The 24,515-nt window shown below is 41.5% G+C and overlaps 1 protein-coding gene across 1 annotated transcript in view; it reads left to right on the top strand.

Moving 5' to 3' along the window:
• dpp6b (dipeptidyl-peptidase 6b) overlaps positions 1-24,515 on the top strand; it is a gene marked incomplete at both ends in the record, with an annotated part of 56,100 nt that overhangs the window by 15,935 nt on the left and 15,650 nt on the right. The window contains 2 exons of the mRNA XM_079217609.1: positions 18,791-18,905; positions 21,284-21,382. Of these exons, the coding sequence (XP_079073735.1) occupies positions 18,791-18,905; positions 21,284-21,382 (214 nt within the window). The remainder of the gene's footprint in view (positions 1-18,790; positions 18,906-21,283; positions 21,383-24,515) is intronic.

Below are 24,515 nucleotides of genomic sequence, written 5' to 3'. Positions count from 1 at the left end.
GCGTGAGTGTGTGTGTGTGTGTCCAAACATTTACAGACAAGACAATGGTATATTAATTGCTTCCCCCCAAAAGTCCACTCTTGCTAAAAGACCAATAATGAGTCTGATTAAAAATGTGTGCACTTGTTAATTACGTCTCGGTAACATCCAGACAGTGAAAAACTACCTCTGCCTGCAGTCGGAAAACTTCTCTGCCTTTCGTCACTCCGCGACACACGTGGGCTTGTTTTCTCAGGGCCGGATTGATGACGTTGAAGTGTACAGTAATGATCTCTGAAGCACGGTCCGCACACCTTAACCCGAGATTTATAGCCGCCGCTCAGCAGACGAGGATGCAAATAGCAGTATTTACCCCCGGTGATGCAAGTGTGTGGCTAATCCGACAGCTGAAGGAATCACGGCCGGCCAGAGGGCGAAAGGGACGTGACTGATGATTGAGTTGGTCGGGCTGACAGCAGGCAGCAGAGCTGATCGGAAACAGCTTGTTCCTAAATCAGCAGCCATCGTTGACTGATGTATTGGCATTGTGCATCAGAACAATTTTATATTATAGTGTTTGGCATTTCAGCGGGCCACAAACAATGCATTCCCCAATGCATACCGTGCGTACTTCCCCCTACAGAAAATGTTGAGACAGACTTGAGAAATAAAGTCTCGACAATGTTTTATGTTTCATTTACAATCCTTAAAGTTAAACAGCAAGCACAGTTTCATGCTACAGCAAACAGCCATTTCAGTTACTGTGTGTTTATAACTAAAGTGCAACTAGTGTATCTGTTTACAGTGCAAACAAACAAACACATGTTGTTTTAATAAAGAAGTCAGTCAACCATAACTGCAACCGTAATCTGGCTTCAAGCTGCAAGTAGTTCTCCACACAGCAGCAGGGAACAGTTCAGTTGGTTACCTTGCTGAGGAGTTGGAGATGTGCAGCTGCGGCTCTCTATCTAACAGCTGACTGCTCCTCCTTGTCCCATTAAACCCTGCCATCTTTTTGCAACAAAAAAAATGTCCATCATATCATTTTGTAGATTCAACTTTGATGGACAATTGCAGTTGACACTGTCTGCACTGCAGTGACATGCGTTGCTTTTTCTGCGGCTCCTTTACAATAAAAATCCCTCCATGTTCATACATTGGGGAATGGCGGTATGGCAGGGCGACATGGAGAACATCAAATAGCACCATATTTTAGACCTAATATCCCTGTATCAACATTGCAAGGATATGGGTTTGACTAGTGGTGTTTTCGCAACATATTTACACAACTATATTTCTGATAAATAATCATCAGTAATGTGGATAAAATTACTAAGTGTGTAAATGAAAATAATAGAACAGCTAGAACAGTCTGGAAAGTCACATCGCTTTACCCGAATGCAGCCTAAGACAACGCTTATGCAATATTAGGATATCCAAACTCTAAGACGATATCTCGTCTCATCCCGATATCAATATAAAATGTATATATTGCCCGGCCCTGAAATGCGGACTCCGCCACTACCAATACAAACTAATACATAAAAACTAATACATGGAGAGATAATCACTGAATGTAAATACATTGGTTGGCTATGGCAAAAATGAACTGCTGAATTATATTCATTTTTTTTTGCATTTCAACCCAACATGCATTAATGCTGGTTCAGAGACACAATGCCAGTAATGAAACAATGGTGAGGAAATGGTGAATACTGCATTTATTAATGACCTAAAAGTAGTTAAAGTTAAAAAAAAAATACTGGAATAACCCCAAAGTATTTTATGTGCAAAATACACCTGGTGTGTGTTGTCCTACACTGCTAAATCCAAATTCCCAAACAAAATGCAGATGACATGGCCTCAGTGTCCTCAACTGTAGCTCTGCTGAGAGATGTTCCTGCCAAGTATGAACTACACTAAAGACTAAAAGTGAGAAGGTTAAAATGTCACATGCTGACTGTTTGCACATATTGACCATTACAAGTCAAATCCAGAAACTTGGGTTGCTGAAACACCACGAAAAAAAGCAAAGACTACACACAGTTTAGACTAAATGTGAAAATGATACTCTCTGCAAATGTGCACTGCATTAGATTGTACAGGTGTTGATGACATTGTGTTTGTCGTCGTTTCCATGATTTGCTGTTTGCACGCTGGCAAAAAAAAAAAGCCTCAGGGATGCATTAATACAAAAACATAATGGCCGATGGTGTGCTGCCTGGTATTGTCGGTTTTAAGTGTCTGTGGCTGTGTGAGGCTTTTTTGTTCTGCTGTTTGCGGAGAGCGCGGCTGATAATGATTGGTTATCAAACAAAACTACCGGCCTTTGTTAGGCGCCCTCATTTCTCTCTCGCCCTTTTTTCTCTTTAACTTCAGTCTGAACTGACTGAACGATGGCAGAGATGGTTCGGGATTTAGACATTTGGATTCTCTATTCAGCATCTCCTTCATAATCCATTAATCAGGAAAAGATTAGCCTTTTTAGTAACTGCATGTTCCCCACCAACTTACAAGTTAATGTCTTCATAATAAACTCTAATTTGTGCCTGTGTTTTAGTAATAAAATAAACACGAGTCTTGTAGTGGAAACGATTAACAGAGGAATTGTCCTGTGAGAAATTTGCTGAATATTCATTTAGTCTTTTTCTTTTTACCAACATAAAGATGTCAGACAACTAGTGATCACTGGGGGGTGCTAGCATTCAGTTGAAGACTTTACCATTGTTTATTGACAGACATTTACTTATTTTTTCCCCTTTCTGTCTGAGGGACCAACAAACAATCATCTAAATAGTTGATTGTTTGTTGGTCCCTCAGACAGAAAGGGGAAAAAATAAGCGATCAATAACTTTAACAGCCGTGCACATTAATTGCTTGGTGCAAAGTGCTTGTTTAAAGGGCTTTGGATGTATTTGCCAGAGCTGCCTAGAGATGCTATATCAGGCAGCATATAAACCACTAAATGATAGAACTGAATATACTGTATATGAAAATGGCGTCAATTAGCTGATAAAAAATGTGGTTCAAAAGAGGCGCAACAAAAGCTCTGCAGCCTCGCTCTAACCCGCCATGGCGGCGTTTTGTATTTGCTTCGCCAATTACGCCTGCTTGTGTGTTGCTTCTTTTTGTTGTTGTCGTTACCAGGAATCTACATGTAATGGGTCGTGATGATCAATTGTGGCACCCCTCACTGTGTTTAGGTCTCTCTGCCAAGCTTTTTTAAGAGATTTTTAAACGTTTGCCTTTTTGGGGTTTAATGCTGTGTGTTTATCATGTTAATGTCCGGTTGCGTTTCACCTCTCTTACAAACTGTGTTGATATTTGTGTGCGGCTAATTAGGTGCCCGCATCCTCTGACAGCGAGATGAGTTTAAAGTGTCAGCGAGTGACTGTGGGAAGCCCTCTCGCGCGAGTGAAGACGGATAATAGAGCCACAGCCAATGTCACACATTTGAGATTTTTTTTTTTACATTTTGACAGGATAATGTTGACATTCATTTCATTTGTAAACCTTTTTTTCTTGTTTATTGGGATCTCTACGCAGTGCAAACCTAATTGTACATGCTTAACTAGATTTATTTGAATGTATTTCGGTGAAAGGGAAACAAGGCTCTCTGCTCGTGTGTCAGTGGAGCTGTCCGCAGCAGTGGTGCTGAAATCATTCTTGGCACTGAGCTGGTCGTGCAGCTCCCTGAAGTGTGAAGCTGCGCAGTGACGACAATGCCAAATGGGTTGGTATGCTTTATGGCCTCTTTAAAGTCCATTGTCAGAATTGTCATGCCACAGAAATGTGTCTTTCCATCTATTCTATAATTTCTTCTTTTTTTTCTCCTTTTTTCCTGCTCAGAGGCACCATAGAATTGGGCCAACTAGAGTCTTGACTCTAGTTGGTAAAATAATACCTTGCCCAATAACTTGCCTATAATCTTTATTTGTGTTATTAGTACTTCTCTGTTATTGTGATTGTGCTTATCCTGATTGTGTACTCTATTATATTAGCACTAGTGATGGACAAATTTGACTTTCTGTTCTCTTTTTTTTGAAGAAATTTTGAAATAGTATCAATTAAATAGGTAAACCAAGTACATAATTTACTTTGTTATGGTGCAAAGTACACTTAATCCCCCAAATGTAATCAAATAATGTTTCAGTGAACTTGGGCTGATAACATTTACCTTCTGCCTAATCTGACAATATGATCTGACAGCACTTCATGTCGTCATGATTATTATTTCCAAGTAAGTAATAAACACAATGAACACAAGTGTGATCTCAGAATAAACTTGCAAAGATTAATTTCCTGGAACAATCAAAATATGTCATGATTTGCTATATCATTTATGATAATCATCATGTTTTAATTTAAGATAACAAAATTATGATTTTACGCTGAAACAACAGTTCCCCCTTTAGATGACAGTGACGAAGACGTTGTATTTGAACCACAATCTCCTCTCCGCCGTTGACGCACGTCGCGGACTTTCGCTCCGTTTTATCAGAGCTCGTTCAGTTCCTTTCCCTCCCAACAGATGACTGGTTCAAAAAGCCAGGAGCTCTGCAGAGGCTGTTCCTGACTTCTGAAGAAAATCTCTCTTCAGAACGAGAGGGCTGCGCGCGCGTGCGTGCGTGCGTGCGCAACACAAATAGGCAGACAAGCTGTGCTAACAGGAATGCGGATTGTGTGTGCACAGAGATGTGACACACGGTGAAAGAGTTACAGCACAAACAATATTTAGTTGGGAACGGGAACTATTTCTGCTCTATATGTGGGAGGACGGTTGCACCGCTTCTCAAGAGCCCAGCAGCAACCCTTTGTTTTATTGGCAGGCAAAACAGCAGTATTGGCATACAATATAGCGGAGTGATCATGGTTTTTATGGGTAAAGAATATATGCAAATCCTCTCTATTTCTCTCTCAACTGCGATGCACAGAACACGGTAAATATGCTTAAGACGAAAGAATTGCCCCCGGAAGACTATACCTCCACTATACCTAAAAGTATGTTTGCTCCTCTTGCATTGATTCCTGTTTCCATTTCCTGTGTAATGGACTTGCCAGTAATGAGTGCCCACAGTGATCTGATGCGAACTGACAGGTCTCCATATTATCAGAATTGCTGCGAGCTCGGAGCGGAGCGGCGGGAAGTGGAGCCTGGTAGTGGTACAACTAAATATAGGTCCAGGTGGAGGGACAACACCTTGAGCTCTCCTTTATATCACGTAGTAACTTCTCTGACTGGACTGCATAGAAGACTTTTGCTCCTAACTTTTGCTAATGATGGAAGTTCACTTTTTACTTATTTTTGTCCCAGTTTTTTTGTGGTTTCAAGATGCTTAAAAAAAAAAGCGCATTTGTTTTGTTAAGATAATGAAGCACAAATGATTGATTGATTGCAATCTGACGTTTTTTATTTATTATTTTTTACGTTGACCTTCTGTTTGATCCCCCAGTCGTTGATTGACCCATGCACATGCGCGCCTCAGTCCAATAGTATAACTTATCATACATAAATAATACATTCAAGACTAAACACGGTATATGCCGTAGGCGGGAGTTTTGGGAGCCCGTTGCGCTGTGGGTGATGATGACACTGCTACTCCAAAAGGCAAGCCGAACCTCCCACCTCTCAGTTTCCTGCACATGAGCTGAACCCTGCGCTGTCTGCACCCACGGTCTCTTACATTATTCTAACAAATCACGTGATACCCCTGAACACTTGGTACGCCTCTCTCTCTCTCTCTCTCTCTCTCTCTCGGTCTCTCTCTCTCTCGGTCTGCGTCTCTCTCCGCTTCATTATTCTGCACCTGTCAACAGCGGACGCCGGCGCGCGCTCTTCTTCTTCCCTCCTCTTCGTTTACCGTCATGACTTCTGGAAAAGACGCGAACGAGCAGGTGAAATCGGCTCAGCAGCAGGAGCAGGTAGGACCTCAGACCAGCTGTTGTTCCCTTCTGTGCTCATTTCATTCGCTTTTGGCGTTTATCTCTCCTAACAAGCGCGCGCGTGTGTAGCGGCAGCGGCGGAAACAGCTGATTGTAATAAGATAACCCAAATATTCGATATTAACACTGTTCAGGCTTTTTTTTTTACTTTTCTTTCTAGGTTGCAGTTATGCGCCTACTTCCAAACTTCTTCCTAAATATTTAATGAACTCCTATTTCAACCTCAGGTGTAGCATCTTTACCACAATAACCTGTTTTCATGAGCAACTTGACTTGGTGAGAACATCTATGGTCTTCTGATACACAAGGTTTTATTTTTGTTTTGACTCTGGTTTCAGGAGCCAAAGGTGAAAGTTTCCACAGCTTTAAGAAAAAAGAAAGACAGATGTGTGGGTGTTAATTGCTCTGCATTGTTTTATTAACTCGTTTAGTTTAAATTGTGCTTTGCATGAGGCCACATAGGGAACACTGTGAAGTGATGTAATGGCACAATCCACTTAATAGGTTTACATAACTGAGCTCCTGCCAATAATTCATTTTGAAAGGTGCTTCACAGAGATAAACTTGTGTTTGCTCGGAGTGAAGTGAAAACATCTTGACAATGAATCTAGTTGCATAACAGGTGTTGCTTGTTTAGTATTTGTCTCTTACGGTACACTTACGGCACTGATTTTATAAAAAGGTCTGTTTCATCAGTTGAGCTCAGGGTTCTCTCCATTATACATAAGTGTTGCATGGCAGGATATGTTACCTCAACAGCATTTTACTGTTTCTTGTTTACTTCTCGAGGATATCTTTCTCGTGTCTATGTGGACAAAACCCTTTAAATATTTTAAGCATTAAGCGCTTCGTTTTTTTGCGTCCTGTTCATACATTTATGAAAGTGGTAGTGCAGTCGACGGCACCACATTATCCCTTAATCATGTTTATATCAGAAAAAAAGGAAGCATGGGTATTTCATGAAGGTAGAGAGGGAAAATGGGAAAGTCAGACTTGGCGAAGGAAGCTCACAGAGAGTGAAATGCACACATGCTCATCTGCACATGTCATAATGCACATGCAGCGATCCTTTCACCTTCAATAATGAAACAGAAATACTCGTCTTTATTCACTCCTGCCTTGACTTCTTGTCCCTTTTTCAGAGTGCACAGTTTGTACAAGCAGCACAATTTCCTGTTGGACGCGGAGCTCGGGAAAATATATCCCTCCTCCCCATCACTGACGCCGTAGCTTCAACAGTGACCTTGCTCGTCGGTAATATCAGTTTCAAATGCAAATCCCAGCCTGTGCGTCTACTTTTTTAATGATGCAGAGACGGGGGCAGAGAGACGAGAATATCAGAGCACAGAAAGCACCGTGCCAAGCCAAGAAGCACATCTGAGACTTGAACTCTAGCCACTCTGAGCTGCAACATCCCTGCTGCTGACAGTGGAGGTGTTAATGCTGTTGGCCGACGTCTTGTGGGCACCTGGGTCTTTATCCAGCTTGAATCTGAGGAATACACGCAAATAAATTCAAGCGTATCTTATCTCCTCCATTCAAAAATGCTGCTGCTTTTATTGTGACAGTCATTACAGGCTCAGCAAGTGCATCTCCATATTGTTTATCTGATACGGCATCACTGTCAGTCTCTTTTGTTGAGCACCACTGCAAACAGCTCTTCACGCTGTGGCCGTGGTGCTATAAAGGCGGACTGAAATTGCCACCACATTGTTGCTGTGAGTCTGTTGTTTACGTAGCCATTAATGTGCTCGCTTCTTCTGAACTGCAGGTCATTGTCTTGTTCAAAGTATCCACTTGTATGGTATGTATTTCCAGCAGCAGGGTAGACAAGCTGTCATTTAAAACACAAGCACCACTCCACACTGAAGGAATCAAAGGTGACTCGTGCAGTATAAGAAGACCTGTTACATAATTGATGAGATGGGTAGACTCGGTTGTGATTAAATTCAATTTGAATGCTGTCGTGAATTCCCCATCTGGAACTTTCATCCTTCTAAATGCATTTGGTCTGCACATGATTATGTGGAAAGCATAATAGGTGTTATGAATGTAGGGAAAAAAATCACTGAATGCTGTTCACCTCCCTGCCTGAGGGGGGAGCTGTGATATGTTTGGCCGTGCTTTGTTCCTGCAGGTGATTGGACGGTGGTATATAAGAGGGAACCTGGGGAGGCCGTCTCTCTCTCCAGCTTCCAACCGGGCCATGCTGCACAAGAGGGATCCTTGGGGTGGTGGGGTTAGGAAGAGTGTCGGTAGGGGTGAGAAGCCCTTTTTGTTTAGCTGTGTTTTCTCCTGTTTTCTGGTAGGGAGATAGGTAAGACACCTGTATTTTCTTTTGTTCCTTTTGTGGTAGGGAAGTTAGATTACGTGCACAGATTGTTTTGTTTGTTATTTTAGGCCAGGCTCACCTTGAAGAATTTATGACACCTGGTGGAAAATAAAAGCATTATTGAACTACTCCTCTGCAGCATTGGTCCTAGTTTGGGAGGTGGGGAGACCCATCCGTATGTTGCGCTCAGGCTCCCCTAGGCTGGGCGTAACAATAGGTCTCTTATCTTTCCTTTAACTCGAAATGGATTTCATTTCTAAGGAAACTGGGGAATTTTTCGAGAAACATAACATTCGGTTTAAGAGGGAAGGAGAAAAAAAAAGAAACAGCAGCGAGGGTTCCTTCCAGCTGATCCATTCTTGAGTGATTTGACTTCAGTCACGTTGTTGTGCGCTGCAGTTCTTCTGATGATTAAAAGATATTGTGCCAGTTTGGTCCAAAAGGCAGGCGGCAATTCCTATCTCCTGAGAAAACACTTCTTTTCCTCAGTCTTGCTTTTTTTCATGTGGATAGATTTGGCAGGCACAAACGCCGCCTCGTTTTTACTTTTCTCATCTCCCTCCCAGTGTCACACTCAGTACGACATGGTAGTAATTCTGATAAAAGACAAATGAAAAGCCACATGAAGCCCAGAAATGATAATGCCATTTTTGGTCTCTTTTGTCTCTTACACATTTCCTATTTGTATGGAGCCTTACTTCTATTATACAGAAGCTTCAAATATGTATTTATTCTTCAACTTTTGAATTTTCTTTCCATCTGTTTTGTAGATTCTTTAAAACGATTATCCTCTGGAAGAGTTCCCCATGACATCTACACACTTTCAATTATTGAGTCTGTCCATAGTTCCTTTTTTAGTAAACTTTGCCATGGTTTCCTTTGTTGGGATACAGGGCTGGACTGGCCTTCCACCAGACAGGACATATCCCTGATGGCCAGCACAACTGTATTTGTTTTCTTTGGAGAGGTTGCCTAATGGATTTTTGCAACACACTTGGGCTACTGTGGAAAACACTGGAAAACTCCAGTGGCTGCAAGTCGATGATTGTGCAGTAATCTTAAAAACCCGAAAGCCTTCACCACACAAACATTTATGGGCTAAAAAATGAACGTATAATTAATTATCTTTTATTTACTGAAACCATCTTTGTGGAATGTCTTGACAAACCTTCCAGTGAAGGTGTCAATCAATCAATAAATAAGTAATGAATAGTAAAGCAATGGCGACTGTGGCTCAGTGGTTATCATGCCTGACTTTCAGTGGTTTGATTCCTGGCTCCGCTCGTCCATGTCGATATGTCCTGGAGCAAGACACTTAACCCTGAATTGCTCCCCGTTGCTGTGTCTACAATGTATAGAGCAAACATATAAGTCGCTTTGGATAAAAGCATCAGCTAAATGTAATGTAATGAATAAGTTCTTATGATTATTAATTATATGGTTGATCAGTAAGCAATAGGCATTAATAGCTATTTACAGACTGCATGGGCTAAAACACACTGGAATAATTCACTACATGTTAACTATTATGTATTCAAACTCAAATTGCAATAATAATGAAGAGCGTGCGTGTCACCTCTCAGAGTGCAAATGTTAAATTAGGACAATATTCAAGAAAATAAATCATTATGGAATTTCATGCTTCTTAAACATGAAAGTCCTTTTGAATTGAAACTCTTCATCCGTAACCATCACCTGCTGCTAAATGTTGTGCTGCACAGATGTCCAACAGGCTTTGGAATTTTGTTTTCATGCCACATGCTGAATCATTTGCTTCCATCCGGAAAAAGACAATGTTTTTAATGTCAAGCTTCAGCACGTTAGCGTTGTCATTGTGCGAGCATGTTAGAATGCTGATATCCTGTAAAAGCGCTGCTGGGACCAAGTACAGCCTCAGAGACGCTGGCAGGAATGTGGACTCTGAGTTTTGTTACATTTGGCTTTGGCCCCACTGTTCAGTTTGCTGTTACTGTATGTTATACTGTACGTTGTCGTCTGTCCTGTGTGTTTCTATGGATTGTGTAGGTTTGCACACATTAATGCGTCCACCATATTGCACAAAATGTTCCTGTTTTGAGTCACACAAAAATACATCCGGGTACACTTGAGAGATAGCCAGGTCCTACGAGATTTCATGCCAAATGTAGATGAGTACACACACACACACACACACACACACACACACACACACACACACACACACACACACACACACACACACACACACACACACACACACACACTCTCTCTTGAAGATGTAGAATAGATCCCTCGGAGCGTCCTCCCGCTCCAGTCTGGTAATGTATTCGTTGTGACAATAAGACGAATGCGGCACTCATGGTATTTTTAAATGAGACACGCTGACTGGGTGTAATTTAATGTAACATTGTCAACACACAGAATACTGTAGCTGACTAGAAGAATTTAAGTGAGCCATGGAAGGGAAGAAGCATCGTCCCAGATATTGAATCATTTATTCCCAGATGAAATACGATAATGGCATAAAAGGCAGCGGTCTAAATCATTTAATATTATTTTGAGTTGTTGAGAAAGAACAACATAGTGCACTTCTTACTTACTTACCTCACCAATAAATCAATGATGCCACTATAAATACTACTGCTACCATAACTAACCACAGTACTACTACTGTTACTACTCCTCATTCAAATAAGTCCATCCATTCTAAGGAAGTATATAAAGCTGTACTGATCAATATGTTTATATTAATAATGAGTCAAATGACTATGTGCAGTTGTAAGCAACCCACAGATAATTATTATCCAACTCAAGTTGTATCTCTGATTATTATCCCCTCAGGTCTGTGGAGAGTTTTAGCATCTTTCAGCTCATTGTTTTGGTTTTGCGACGTGAGGGGTGGATAAACCAAATTGTATACTAGGGGCTCAGCACCAGACAGCAGACGCACAAAGTTAGCGACTCACATTTAGAGCATTTAGCAGCTTAAGTAAAAGCCATATAACTTTCCTCAGGAGTTTGTGAAGAACAAAACACAGCTAGAGGGAGAGTCAATATTTGACATGACTCCAACTGAATGCTCATGTCACTTTGTGTCTGTTGGATGTGTAAAGGAGCAACCGTTTGCTTACAATGTTCATCAATGTTCATCATATCCACTTTAATTAATACTAAATTAACACTATAGATAGGGGTTGCTTTAACCATGTTTTAACTATATGTTTTATTTGTTTTACTATATATTGGCTCTGTGGCACTCTGAGTTTCTTTTGAAAGAAAAGTGCATTTAAAAATGAAATTTATTATTATTATTATTATATTTCCCTTCAATTAATTAGAAAGCGCTGGACTCCATCTCCTTATATGGAGAACTTGCTAAATTTGGATTGGGAAAGCTTATTGTGTGATTGTCTTTCTGAATTGCAGAGCTGCTTGCAACCAGATGGAGCTTTGCGGAAGGATTTTTGAAGTGCTCTGCTACTTGTTTGCTTGTGATGAAATTTGTAAGAGCAAAACCTTATCAGCAGGTAATGAAAATGTTCCTGATCCCTTTCATTCGTCGTCTGTTTGACAACTGTAGAGAGCAACTGAAGTCAAAGATGAGCGAATGTCAATTGACTTTGTGTTACGTGAGCAGCAGCAACTGAACTCTGTCTCCTCTCTTCTTCTGTTTTTTTTATTTTTGTATTCCTCCACATGTGTGTCCATGTCACATTTTGACTTTCTTACAGTCTTTTCCCTCAGTGGTTCGAGTCAGACATGTTGATCCATGTGACTCCACAATCTGTAGAGGTGGCATGTCCTCAATTCACAGTTTTGTGCTTCTCTCTACTTATCGGATTACTTATCAGCAAACACATTTGCATTACAATATCTCATCTGAACAACATTTAGTTTTCTTTGCCGCGCCTCGGTTGAGTGTAAACCTTACCCTCCACATTCAAAGGGGACAAAGACGTGCTGGATAGACGGAGGCACGCTAATGCGCAACCGTCCATGAACCAAAAGCCAGCTGGCATCAATTCTTAATCTCCTTCATGAATGCCCATGATTAATTGATGCTGTTCCAGAGGAAAAGTTTACCCCTATGTCCAAAGGCTACTGCTTCACTCTCGAGTTTGACCTGTACCCAGACAGCAACTACACATTACAGTGGAGTGATATATCGAGTGTCAAGGGTCCGATATCAGCAGCTGAAGTTTGTCCTTGTTTCAAATGTCTGTTTTCTTTCGTGTCATATTTGTTAGTTAGTTAATTTCGTGAGCCTCCGGTCACATTTCCCACGTGACACTAATATTAGTCCCCGCTGTACTGCACAGCAGCCAGCACCATCTTCACTGCAAATCTGACACAAATTACTCTCTTGGTTCCCTTGGAAACCAGGTGCTCAGAGATCAGTAAAGATCCATTTCACACTTCAGCAGCGAGCAGAGACATAGAGATGGTTAGACAGAAGGAAAGTGGGAGGGAGAGAGGATTAGAGAGAGAGAGAGAGATAGAGAATGGGAGCATCTTTTAAGCTTCACCTTTAAAAGATGCTTCATTTTTATAGCCCCTTTGTCTAGAAATAAAATGAAAATAGTAACAAATGGATTGAGAAAAAAATGGTGTCGCTTCCCTCCGTGGGATTCTCTTCCCCTTTTAGAGTCGGCAATACCGAAACGCACCGGGTTTGTTTAGATGTGCTGTCTGTCGAGAAGAGGGTGAAAATGGCTCCGGCTCTCGTTTATTGATGCAGCTTGTATTGTTATCAGCTGTATGGCATGCAAGCCTGCTCTTCACACAGACAAACAGACGGAGATGGCTTCATGCAGACAGCCAGTAATATCTCAGCATGTCTGAAAACGCTGCTATAGGTCAAGATTTCCTTTTAGCACACGGACATGCGTTTTGCCTCGTTAAGAGCTCATCAGTAAAGGTCAGCCTCCAGGGAATACACAGGTTTACAGCTGCTCAGTTTGTTGCATACTTCAACATGTCCGACATTCGGGAAATCAGCTGCTCTGAAGTTAGATTCTGTACGTCACTTCAGGGTTTTGATTTGCTGGAAACATCGGAGGTGTTGGCTAATTCATACATTTTTATGTGACATTTTATGTGCCTGAGTTTGGTGCTCCCAGCTCATTTGTGGTTGAGTACGTGGGTGAAATGTTCCACACCGCACAAAAGGATAAAGCAATCTGCAGGGGTAAAGCAATCAGAGCTCAGACACTTTAATAGCAGTGGATTGGATGAGAGAACAGTGCTATTTTAAAACATTCGCTGCTGCTTTTGAGTCTACTTTTTGAATACATGGATTCAGTATCATTGTTGGGTCTTTAACGAGAGAGACAATAAATAAAGTAGCTTATGAAAAGAAAGAAGCTACTACCTAAATCTGTGTACATAGATACTAAGGAGGTTTAACCAGTGGAGCTTCTTCAGGATTGCACTGAAATTGATGGGGTGTTTCATCATACAAACTTTCCACAGTGTTGACGTAGCAGATTCATTTTCACCCTGAATTCAGATAATTTAGCATGATGTTGGCTCCAAATGGCTTTTCCTAGTACAAAATTAGATCTTCCATCCAATCTGTAATTATTTATTTGCTGCACTAGGAGCTATGGCTACGTGGAAATGATCAAAACCATCCTGAAAATGGTGGTAAATATACTATTTTTAGGATTTAAACCTTGGTGAAGAAAACTAGTACATTTACTGTATTCATGTACACTTTTGAGGGCCTTCACCTGCAGTGGACGAGGATGGGCGGCTGATCAACGCACGTAAATTCTGCATCTCTGCACATTTATGATCTGCTTGTTCGCCAAATGTTTTGATAAATTGCTGGTGTTACCTGTCTTACTTGTGAGGGTTGTGTTGCATTTCTGACAACTACAGTTCTCAGCATCTGCTGGAGTAAAACATAGCCACATACTTCTTGTGTGTGTGTGTGTGTGTGTGTGTGTGTGTGTGTGTGTGTGTGTGTGTGTGTGTGTGTGTGAAGCACGACTCCGGCCCTCATGTAAAGACAGCCACAGAGAGACGAGGTTTGAGATGACGAGATCTCAAGTACAGATAGCAGAACCGGTAACTCCAGACCTTATTGATACTGTGGGTATTGACTACTGTCTTATTGGTTCCTGTTTAGAACCGGGTTTCGGGGGGCATCTACTACAGACTGGTGTGCAGGAATGGTTCCTGTTCTAAAACCTGATCATCCGTAGGTCCTTATGTGTGTAGAACTGACAAAGTTGACCAATAAGTCAACAGGGAGGGGCATGTGCTTTCATCAGTGGATCACACTCTTGGAGGGGGCGCCAAAGTAGTCTCCAATCTGGACACACATTTGGCGTTTTGGCAAATCCACTTTGCAAAATTATATTCAATACTGGGAGATATTGCTTTAACAGACTGCTTTGGCATCTACACTGCAACAACAGATTTCCAAAAGAGAATGTCTCAGCTGCAGGAAAGCCTCGATGGAATAGTTTTCCAGATGGATGATGTCCTCATTCATGCAATGACTACGGCTCAGCACGACACGAGATGGATGGGAATGTTAAAGGAACTGGACCAAGCAGGTGCCACACTAAAAAGTGAACGTGTGAATTCCTCAAAACCTCTTTCTGGTACAGCTCAACAACAATGTGAGAGCTGTCACCCACACAGAGGAGCCCACTGATATGAGTGGAGTGAACGGCATTAGGGGATGGTTAATCATTTGCACCTGGGAAAATTTACAACGGAGGGCTTTTAACAGCATCAAAAGAGAATTTAGCGAACCACTAGGTTTGGCACTTTTCCATCCCTTTAGCCATCGAGCGATTCTCAGACTTGATTTGCCTTCAAAGAACTTGAACAAGACTGAGAACCAGAATGAGGAGATACTCATACTCTGTTGCACAGGTTCCCGGGCCAGAACATTGTAACCGTGCGCCGTTGTGGTCCTCAGTGACAAAAAGGGCTGCAGGTGACAAAAAAAACTAGAGACGAAAATGAAACATCATGCAAACACGGGATGACAGAGCAAAAACTTCAACAAATCAAAGAGCGCCAAAAACAAAGGTGCGGAAACAGGTGAAGCCCTACTGTATTAGCAGTTGGGCTGAGAAATGTAGCATTATGTGGAGCATGCTGGGAATCTAACAGACCATAATAGCTTGCTGCTGAAAGGCACACAAGTAGTGATTCCTAAGTCCCTGCAAAAGGGGATTTTTGGAGAGCGGCACATTTGTCACCAGGGCAGAGCAAAATGTAGAGAGCAAGTCAAACAGTCTTGTGGCCTGGACTGATCACACAACTTCACAACATGGTGGAGGGAGGGTAGCATGTGCAAAAGAACAACAGAAACACAGAGAAACACAACTGCAGACTGAAATTCCAGAAAGGGTTCTGACGGAAATAACAACCAGTATTTAGAGATATTCCACAACCATAATGTAACAGTTTGATCTTCTCTCCCCAGCTATTTATTTTTCTTCCTTGATACAGCTGTTTCTGAACGCCTTCAAGAAGAGCATGTGAGCCATTATTCCCATTCAAACTAAATCACGTCTCCATCCTCTATGTCTTTGCTGTGAAGCCGTTCGTAACAGCTGATGATTTCAGACATGCTCGGACAATACGTTGCACAAACTAGATCATAAACGTACCCATTACAGTTCAACCACCTCCATCTGCCACTAATGGGGGTTTCAAACCGTCTGATTGAGTGGTGAAGGGTCAATGAAGAATGTGTTTTGCAGCCATTGAAAGCTGACAGGTTTCCCCTTATATTTTGACCTGTGACTACTTTGAAATGGAAACATCTCCATGTAACACTATCTGAATTTAGGCAAATAAAGCAGTTAAATAACTTGATATTTTAAATATACAAATTTTGCCGAGCATAGCTCAACACTCGAGAAAACGAACAGCTGGGTTTTAACATCGTACACTCCAATAGGTTTTGCAAATCGATTGGGTGGTTTAAATCGCAGTGACGGCTGTCCTGACCAGCATGTAGCTTGTCACAATGTGTGATACACATCCATCACATCTTTCCTAAGTTTGTGTTATGTAACCATGAATATTGGCTGTGAAGGTTAATGGCCGTATTTATTTCAACTGGATGCTGGATTTTATTGAGGAGTTTATAGTGAAAAAAGGAAAACGTCCAACCGTATTTGATTGCCTATCGATTTAAATTGCGGAAAAGCTCCCTGACCTCTGATTGAATAATTGGGTGTCTGTTTACAGAAATGCCCAAGCCCTGGAGGGAAGCTGCTCTACTCATCAAGTCATCTGCATCCAACATTTCCACAGCTTGAATTATCTCACAGGGCCCGTGGAAAACGTATTTAAGATTCAAAAAGAAGGAAACTGAAAGTATTGCCATGTGCCTCTTGTGCTACAGCATAATAAGGATGCAGAATGTGTTGTGGGTGGAAAGAAATGACTGTAAGTAAATATTTACTCACATGGCTTCCAGGCTGGTATCAAAGTGTCTGAAAATATTCTGCTGAGAGACACTTTTCCAATGTTATGTGACGTTGAGCCACATTTTTAGATCTAGTACCGGACTGGGCTGCATACAAGTCACCTGCCTGCACTGAATGGTTTGTCTTTTTAGGGCAGCCATACGGGGAAAACAAGTATACGGAAACAAGATTGTTATCGCTTGTCAAAGCCTCTTATTGTTTTATTTCTGGCTTGATTCAGAGGCCCGGTCTTTGATGTCAAAGGCAACTTCAACAGTATGTCTTTCAGGGACATTAATATCTTATGAATTTAGTATACACCTGATCGTGAAAAGCCTTACCTCTGCAGCAATAAATCAGCGTATTGCCGTGCCTGCTGTTTTTCTATGTGTACTCACTGCCTTCAGTATTGATTTGCTTCCCTGTGAGACAAACTGTGCAGAGATGGGCTGTGTGCATGTGCGCAGTGTAAATGCACACACACACACAGACACACACGCACTTAAAATGTTTAAATACAACTTGCATGCAGTAATTTCAAGTCTTAAAAGATGTAAAAAAGCATCATCTCACCCACGATACTCAAGCCGTCTGTTGTACTCGCATGTGTACGCACATCGCTCATTAACTTGTGGCTGGTTCGCTGAGCTGCTGCATACTGTATAACCACTCACTGCAGGCAGACAGGTCTAATTGGTAACAAGGATATCAACAGCTGGACTGATACGGGTGGATGGAGCCGCTCACTTTCCTCACTGAATGGGTCCGTCTGTCCAAATGATAGATAGGCCAGAAACCCTGATTTTCTGGCCTTAATCCCTCAACCTTCTAGATGGAGATTTCATTCATTCATAAAATGTATTCTCGACCATATGTAGGGCTACTCACATGCTAAATGAATAGCACCTTAGCCTAGCCTTACCTGTCTTCTAAATCATTCATTCCTAAAGACTGGATCGGGACCCACAGGTGGGTCGCAGGAAATTCGATTGGGCAGCCAAATACATTTGTAGAATATCTTACATAGTCTTTTATGGAACATTTAGATCTGAAGGGCATCTTTGAGCCACACAAAGGAGCCTAAATGGTCGTATTGTTCTGATCATTTTAGTCTACTTTTAACATTGAATCTAAAAATGAAAGGCTGGCGTACGTTGTTTGTTTTACTGTTGAGAGGAAATAGAAAGATGTTCAAATGTATTTAAGATAAAAACCAAGTCGAAAAATGGCTGGTTTACCTATTCAAGAAAACATATGGTGATGAGGAAATGGCAGTAACCACGGTCAGTAGCGTGCAGCGCTCTTCTCGCTGTTTACCAGATGAAGCCTGTGAAGTGAAGGTGGAGGTGGTGGTTGAGGTGAACTTACTTCTTTGGTTTTTCCTGCTTGATATGGTACACTGTATGTCCAGGAGGGAATGATAGTGTGTGTGTTTATGAAACGCCCATCTGTTAAATCACACTGCTAAACTCCCAAAAATGGGTTTCTAGATCAAAATAGCTTAAGATCTGCATGTAGCGAGTATCGGCCGGTCTGCAGAGGCCACCTGATCGCTGCCTCCCGCACCTGAAACGTTTCACATGTCCTGTGGACTTTTGCGTTATATGTGTTTCAGATGGCGCTGATTAGCCATCTACCATCTGCTGGGCTGTGTGAGGAGAGCAGCTCATTATTTTTGCCTGTTGTATCTGCGTTGAAGACGTAGCTCTTCTACAGCTGTCGGGCAAAGCTGCAGGGACGCTCATCGTGTGCGAGCAGCGAGGAGCAGCTGGTGGACGCAGTGTTACTGCACACAAGTGGCTAAGTTGTCGCCATCTGTCTGACAGAGAATGAGCCGTCCTCTGGCTCCAACTGTGACAGTACACAATACATCTGCCTTATGTATGTTAAGAGCATTACTGAAAACGCTGTGTGTCCTTTGTGAAATAAAAATCATCTCCTGAAGGTCATCGCTCAAAATCTTTTCGTATTGCAGAGAGTAGATCAGGCTTGACACGTCATTTAGTCTGTTACCTAAATGCTTTACAGTTGATATGTTTTGCCTCTCTGTGGAGGTATGTGTGTGTTTGCTTGTGCATCAATGTAGTGTGTGATGTGTCATGTTGTTTTTCAGGACCTGGTCGGCAGCGCTCCGCCACAGAGGAACTGGAAAGGAATAGCCATCGCCCTGCTGGTCATCCTCATCATCTGTTCCCTGATTGTCACCTCCGTCATCCTGCTGACCCCTCGTATGTACAACACACACACACACACACACACACACACACACACACACACACACACACACACACACACACACACACACACACACACGGATATTCTGTCAGAGCGTGCAATCTTCCTAGCTGACGTTTTTATTGGTAGAAAGTAATGAGAACATTTGTAATCTGGATCTGCATAAAAGAAACAGCCCAGATGATTTTTAGCTCCATGATTTACATCAAAAGTGCAGGAAATTGTGTGTCCTTATGTAGCACTGCAAAAAGTAAGGGTGAGAAGGTTTTAGTGATGCATGGACATCCGGCGTCTGACTTGAGTTTTTTAGCCATAGTATGTTTGCCATAAATCACAATCTGCCCTTAACCTTCACCGTACTGTAGTCGGCATGTGTTCTGTAGATAATGTGGAAAGTGAGAGTTTCTTTTTTGCATTTGCATTTGGCATAAAAAGTTGTCATTGAACATAAGCTTTGCAAAATCATTGAAGACTGTAATGGAAATTAATTAACCTTATCAATCTCCTTTAGGGAAAACAAATGTGATGTGAAACACTTACATGTCTTTAAGCATTTATTAAACAGAAACTTGGAATAATTCAATTGAATGGACAGAGCTCGTCACCACAGATGGTTCAGAGGTCTGACCACCAAAAATAGTTCAACACGAGGTTTATACATCAACAATTATTATTGAACTGTTTTCCCTCCGCCCTGCTCCTCCTCGCAGTGTCCTTCTTCTCACCAGACAAGCCTCGATTCGATGCCTGTCTGGAAGGTGTTGTTTGGCTGCGGCCCTGAGAGTCAAGAGTGAGAGGAAAGAAAACAAACAAACAAAAAGAATCCCAAACAATACAGAGAGCAACCTGTTATTGTTCTACTCGGATGGCACAGTTCAGACTGGGTCAAGATGAACTGAACTCTGCTTCCAGAGTTCAGCATTATTCACATTTAAGAATAAAGCACTTAATACATTTCCATCACAAATACCTTGTCTGGTAATAGGTTTTTAGAATACAGTGTGCCAGAGTTAGCATTTTGGATTCATGGGGAAAGTTTCCAAAATGCCCTGTTTTGCAATTTTGTAGACAAAAACATCCTATTTCCTAACCAAATACTATTCATGGGTTTTCATTGAAATCTGTTACATTTTGGAGACAGTATGTATGTATGTATGTATGTATGTATGAATCCTATAGCTTTGATGTTAAATGAGAGCAGCAAAACACTTTGCAAACCACATATCTCTGCCAACAATCTGCCACAATCCTCTCAACTTATTATTTGAACATCATTGGCTATAATGCGCCAAACAAAACCTCTCTTTCCCACCTTCTGATCTTTTTTTGCAGCCCAGGAAGCTATTATTATTTGAAAACCTTGTTTCAAGGGGTCAAGGTTTCACAGACGATATGCATTCTCCGGTTTGTGATTACATAAAGGCGGGGTCAACGCCACACTAGGTAATGGGCCTTTTAATGTATAATGCCATCTAGGTCTGTTTAATGGAGATGATTATGCAGTAATAGCTCCAACCATTTGTCAGATTGGCACAGCATCAGGGATACCATTTGCCTCATGTGGGAAATTAGCTTTCTCCCCTAACTGCGGATTCTTGCCAGAGGAGAGAATTTCTCCAGTTCGATAAACACTTCACAAAGTCTGACATGATATTTACACACTCAGATCTCTCTCCGCTAAGTCACAATGCGAAGCCAGTTGAAGAATCTGTCAATGAACTGTTTTGTACAGAAACACTGGGCTGTCAACCATCTTGACAACTCCCGCCTGGCGGTTGTTTCCTGAGTAAAGGTGTGGTAAAAGACAGTTAAAGGGCTCACCCACTCTCTTTTCTCACATCCTCACTGAATAACTTGTGTACTTCTTGTTGTCGACTCCACCTACAGTTCAGCTGTCAGCTTCAGATCTCATTTGCCGTTTTGGGGATGGAAGGAGTCGTCCCCCCTGCTGCTGACAAACAAAGCAGGCAGATGTGAACTGATGCTCTCAGATCAATAGTGCAACACCAGAGGCTTCTCTCTTGTTTGTACCTTGTTCTAAATTGCTCTATATATAGTGGAGATTGGCTGATGGAGGTGATATCTCCAGAGAGAGCAGAAGAGTAAAATAAAGCGAGATGATGACATTCTCGGCTGTGAGGCTGCATCCACAATGCAACTAACTCACTGACGAAAAAGTCAACGGATTTTCTTCAGTTTTGACTCTTAAACTCACAAACTCAGTCCCTTGAAATGCTAATAAATCTCACAAGACTGAAGTTTTCTTCAAAAAAATCTCCACAGCCAAACTTTTGTAAATATACATGTGAGCTGCTGCACATCACCTTCCATTCCCACATGCTTATTTATATTTTGGTGATGCTCTTGACAGGTGAAGATGACAGCCTCGCCCTGAAGAAGAAAGTGACGATAGAGGATGTTTTTGGTCCAGACCTTCACATCCATGACCCAGACGCCAAATGGCTCAGCGGTGAGTGAACAGTTTGACATTCAGCATCTGCCTCTCATGTCAAAACGCAGACTGTATCCAGACACACCATGGCAAGCGTCGTTGCTGCGCATGACTCCGCCAACAATGCACCGTCAGCATTACAATCCGACCCACTGTCCTGAATTGCCCATATTGTTATAGTTGTTGCTCGTTGTGTGATGCACAAACAAGTGCTGCCTAGTGCACATGGGTTTAGAAGACAGTGGGAAAAGAACATTTGTCAGAAAGAAACATAACATATTAAATTGCATGTAATATTACATTGCAAGCAAATAACTTAATTAATATCCTTTCTACAAAACATATTCCCATTTCCAATCATCATATAACGTTATTTGATCAGGTAGTCCTACTGAGAGAATAAGAAACATTCAGTCAGTCAACCAGCAATCAAGCGTAAAATAGAATTCATTCAAATAATTGCATTGAGTCCGTATGAACGTCAGATATTAAAGCTTTAAAGTCTCCGAGGGGAGCGAAGGAATCCAGCTTGAGGGCAGTTTTCAGTTCATACCATTGAAACTAGTTCTGCGCCCATTGATATGTGCGTTATGGGATATCTCAGGAGAAGCAGTTATTGGATCGTGCGCTGCAGTTAGACGATTTGAAGGAGAGAAGAGATGTAGGGTAGTTTGGAAACAGTGGAGCTTTATGGACGAAAAGGAGCGATAAGATTTCAAATTCACTTCGTCTCCAGTCCCACCAATCGCATGGCAAAGGTTTCCCTGCAGGGCAGCCATTAAACCTTTCTGTTTCTATACCTGCTGCTAATGTACCCGCGTGTAACCGTGAACACAGAGCTTTTTTGACGTATGGGAAAAACCTTTCAACATGAGTTTCTAGGCTCTCAACATTAAATAAACAAAACACTGCAGCTCTTTCTGTTTCCATGGCAAACACAGGCTCTGGTGTTCGAGTTAATTTTGTATAAAGTACAAATCTAGCACGTGGTGTGCTAGCCGTACAGTGGTATGGTCCAAATTGAACAGATGTACAGTGGAGCAGGTCTGCTGTGTCCTCTCTGACCTTGACAAGGTAGGGTAGGGCCACCTGTGCTGAGAAATGTTGGCTCCGCTGACTCGGTGCCCTCTGGTGTTCGACAGGTAAAGTACTGAGAATCTTTTTCAGCTTCTGCCTGATGAACTCAATTCGTGATTTGGCGTCTTCGATCACAGGGATGATGGATACTTGGATTTTGTTGTGCACTGTGGAACAATCTGAACTGGTGTCCTTCTGTATTGGCAGTAACTACTACTGTTAATTAATAATTAATAGAGGTAAGGTCGCAGAGTAATTGGTTCTTGTATCTTTATTACGTATTAAAGGATTGAAATAACTCTTTATATTTTTAGCGGGCTGGTTGGCCTCTGGATGAGGAACAGTGATCCCTGAAGCAGTTACATGAATTAAATCATAATTATTGTGTGGAAAGGTGCACAGATCACCTTTTAACATATGTATATGAGATTGAAGTTGGTTTTGGGCTCTAAGAGTTTTTCTTTAAAAAGTCGATGTTGCTAACTAATCACTTTTTGTTTTTTTATTTTCCCAAAAAATCTAAACGCATTGGCCACTTGATAGCTTGCTCTGGGGGATTGATTTTACTTTAATCTTCAAACAACTGTTTCCAAGTTAAAACATGAACTTGGTATTCTTAAATACTATCTGAGTCTGCTGTTTTTTGCTCCTGGTACTGGACATATTTGTATGTAATTAATGCACACGATACACAGATGGCCATCTGAAATTCGATAAAAGAAAAAGAAAAAATAATATAGTTCAGACAATAGATTTAACAATAAATATGTGTGGTGTCATCACTCCCCTCTGGTTCAAATCACAATAATCTGAAAGGTTGTTTCCTGCAGATTTCATGGTCAGTTTTGCTTCAACACTGAGCATTATAGACCCTGGTCATACTGCACAAACAAGCTTTTGAATATGTGTGTGTGAGTTATTATGACCGTCATTGTTAGTTGCCATTATAAAACAGTTTTTGTTGTGTTTGAAAGCAAAACACCAGGGAGGAAACAGTTAAATGTGCTTCTCCATCTCTTCCTCCAGCCACGTATGTGTATGTGCACATTTGAATGCAGCTCTATAAATAAATTCACATTACCACCTGCACACATGCAAACTTGCGTCTCCTGCTTTGTGTGACAGAGGCGTTACGACCTTACATCTGTCCTTTTGTGCTACTGTGAAGAATGTTGCCATTATTACATTACCGGCTCATTAGCGTGTAATTTGTTAAATTCCTGTGTTTCTGTGTCCTTCATTCAAGACGGAGATTAGAACGCTCTCGGCACTTGACGAAACTCTGACAATCAATTGTGTGACATTGCATCTTGTCAGTTAACTTAATGCCATCAACTTTCATTTGGTGCTAATGACCTTCTGATAAGAAACCCAATGGGACAACCTCACACTTCAGTACTCCTCATCAATATTTTGTGGGCTTCTTTCACAGCGGTGTGTAATTGATCCCTGTTGCTCTTTGATCACTGCTTGCCTCAGTAGTCTCTGGACTCTCCTATGAGTTCCTCATGCAGACTCAGATCCAAAGACAAAGAAATCGACCTTCAGACTATCACACAAAGAACTGATGCATTTATATTTCTGGGATATAACACAATATAATAGCGTCCAACAATGTGAACAAGGTATTGACAAGAAACATCTGTGTCTAAATTTGCACATAAAAATCTACCTAGATTACAGAGGAAACAAAAGCACCATATTTGGCAATTTAGTCCCCATCATTTCTCTTTATGACTCCCAGCTCAGATGAAGTTAAATTGATTTGGCGCAATTACAGTTCCCATCCTGGACCCAGCATGCACTGACATTTTCAACCATTGTTTGTGTCTGCCTCATTCAATATTGGCAATAAAGTGCAACATAACAAACTGTGTCACTCTACAATATGAACATTTTCACTGTTACAAACAGGTGTCACCAAATTAATTAGTTTTTGATCACATGTCAATCTTTGGATTGTACAATTCCATCTGTTGAGGAAAACACACTTAAAAAAGAGTTCTACGGAGTGCCACCTAAAGTCGAGCACAATACTCAAGCAACATGCACAGTGTACACTGGCTTTTTATTG

This window comes from Taurulus bubalis (assembly GCF_910589615.1).
Source record: "Taurulus bubalis genome assembly, chromosome: 1".
In the NCBI taxonomy this organism is placed as follows: Eukaryota; Metazoa; Chordata; class Actinopteri; order Perciformes; family Cottidae; genus Taurulus; species Taurulus bubalis.
The sequence above is the reverse complement of the archived record's forward strand: the minus strand, read 5'-3'. Positions and strand labels throughout refer to the sequence as shown.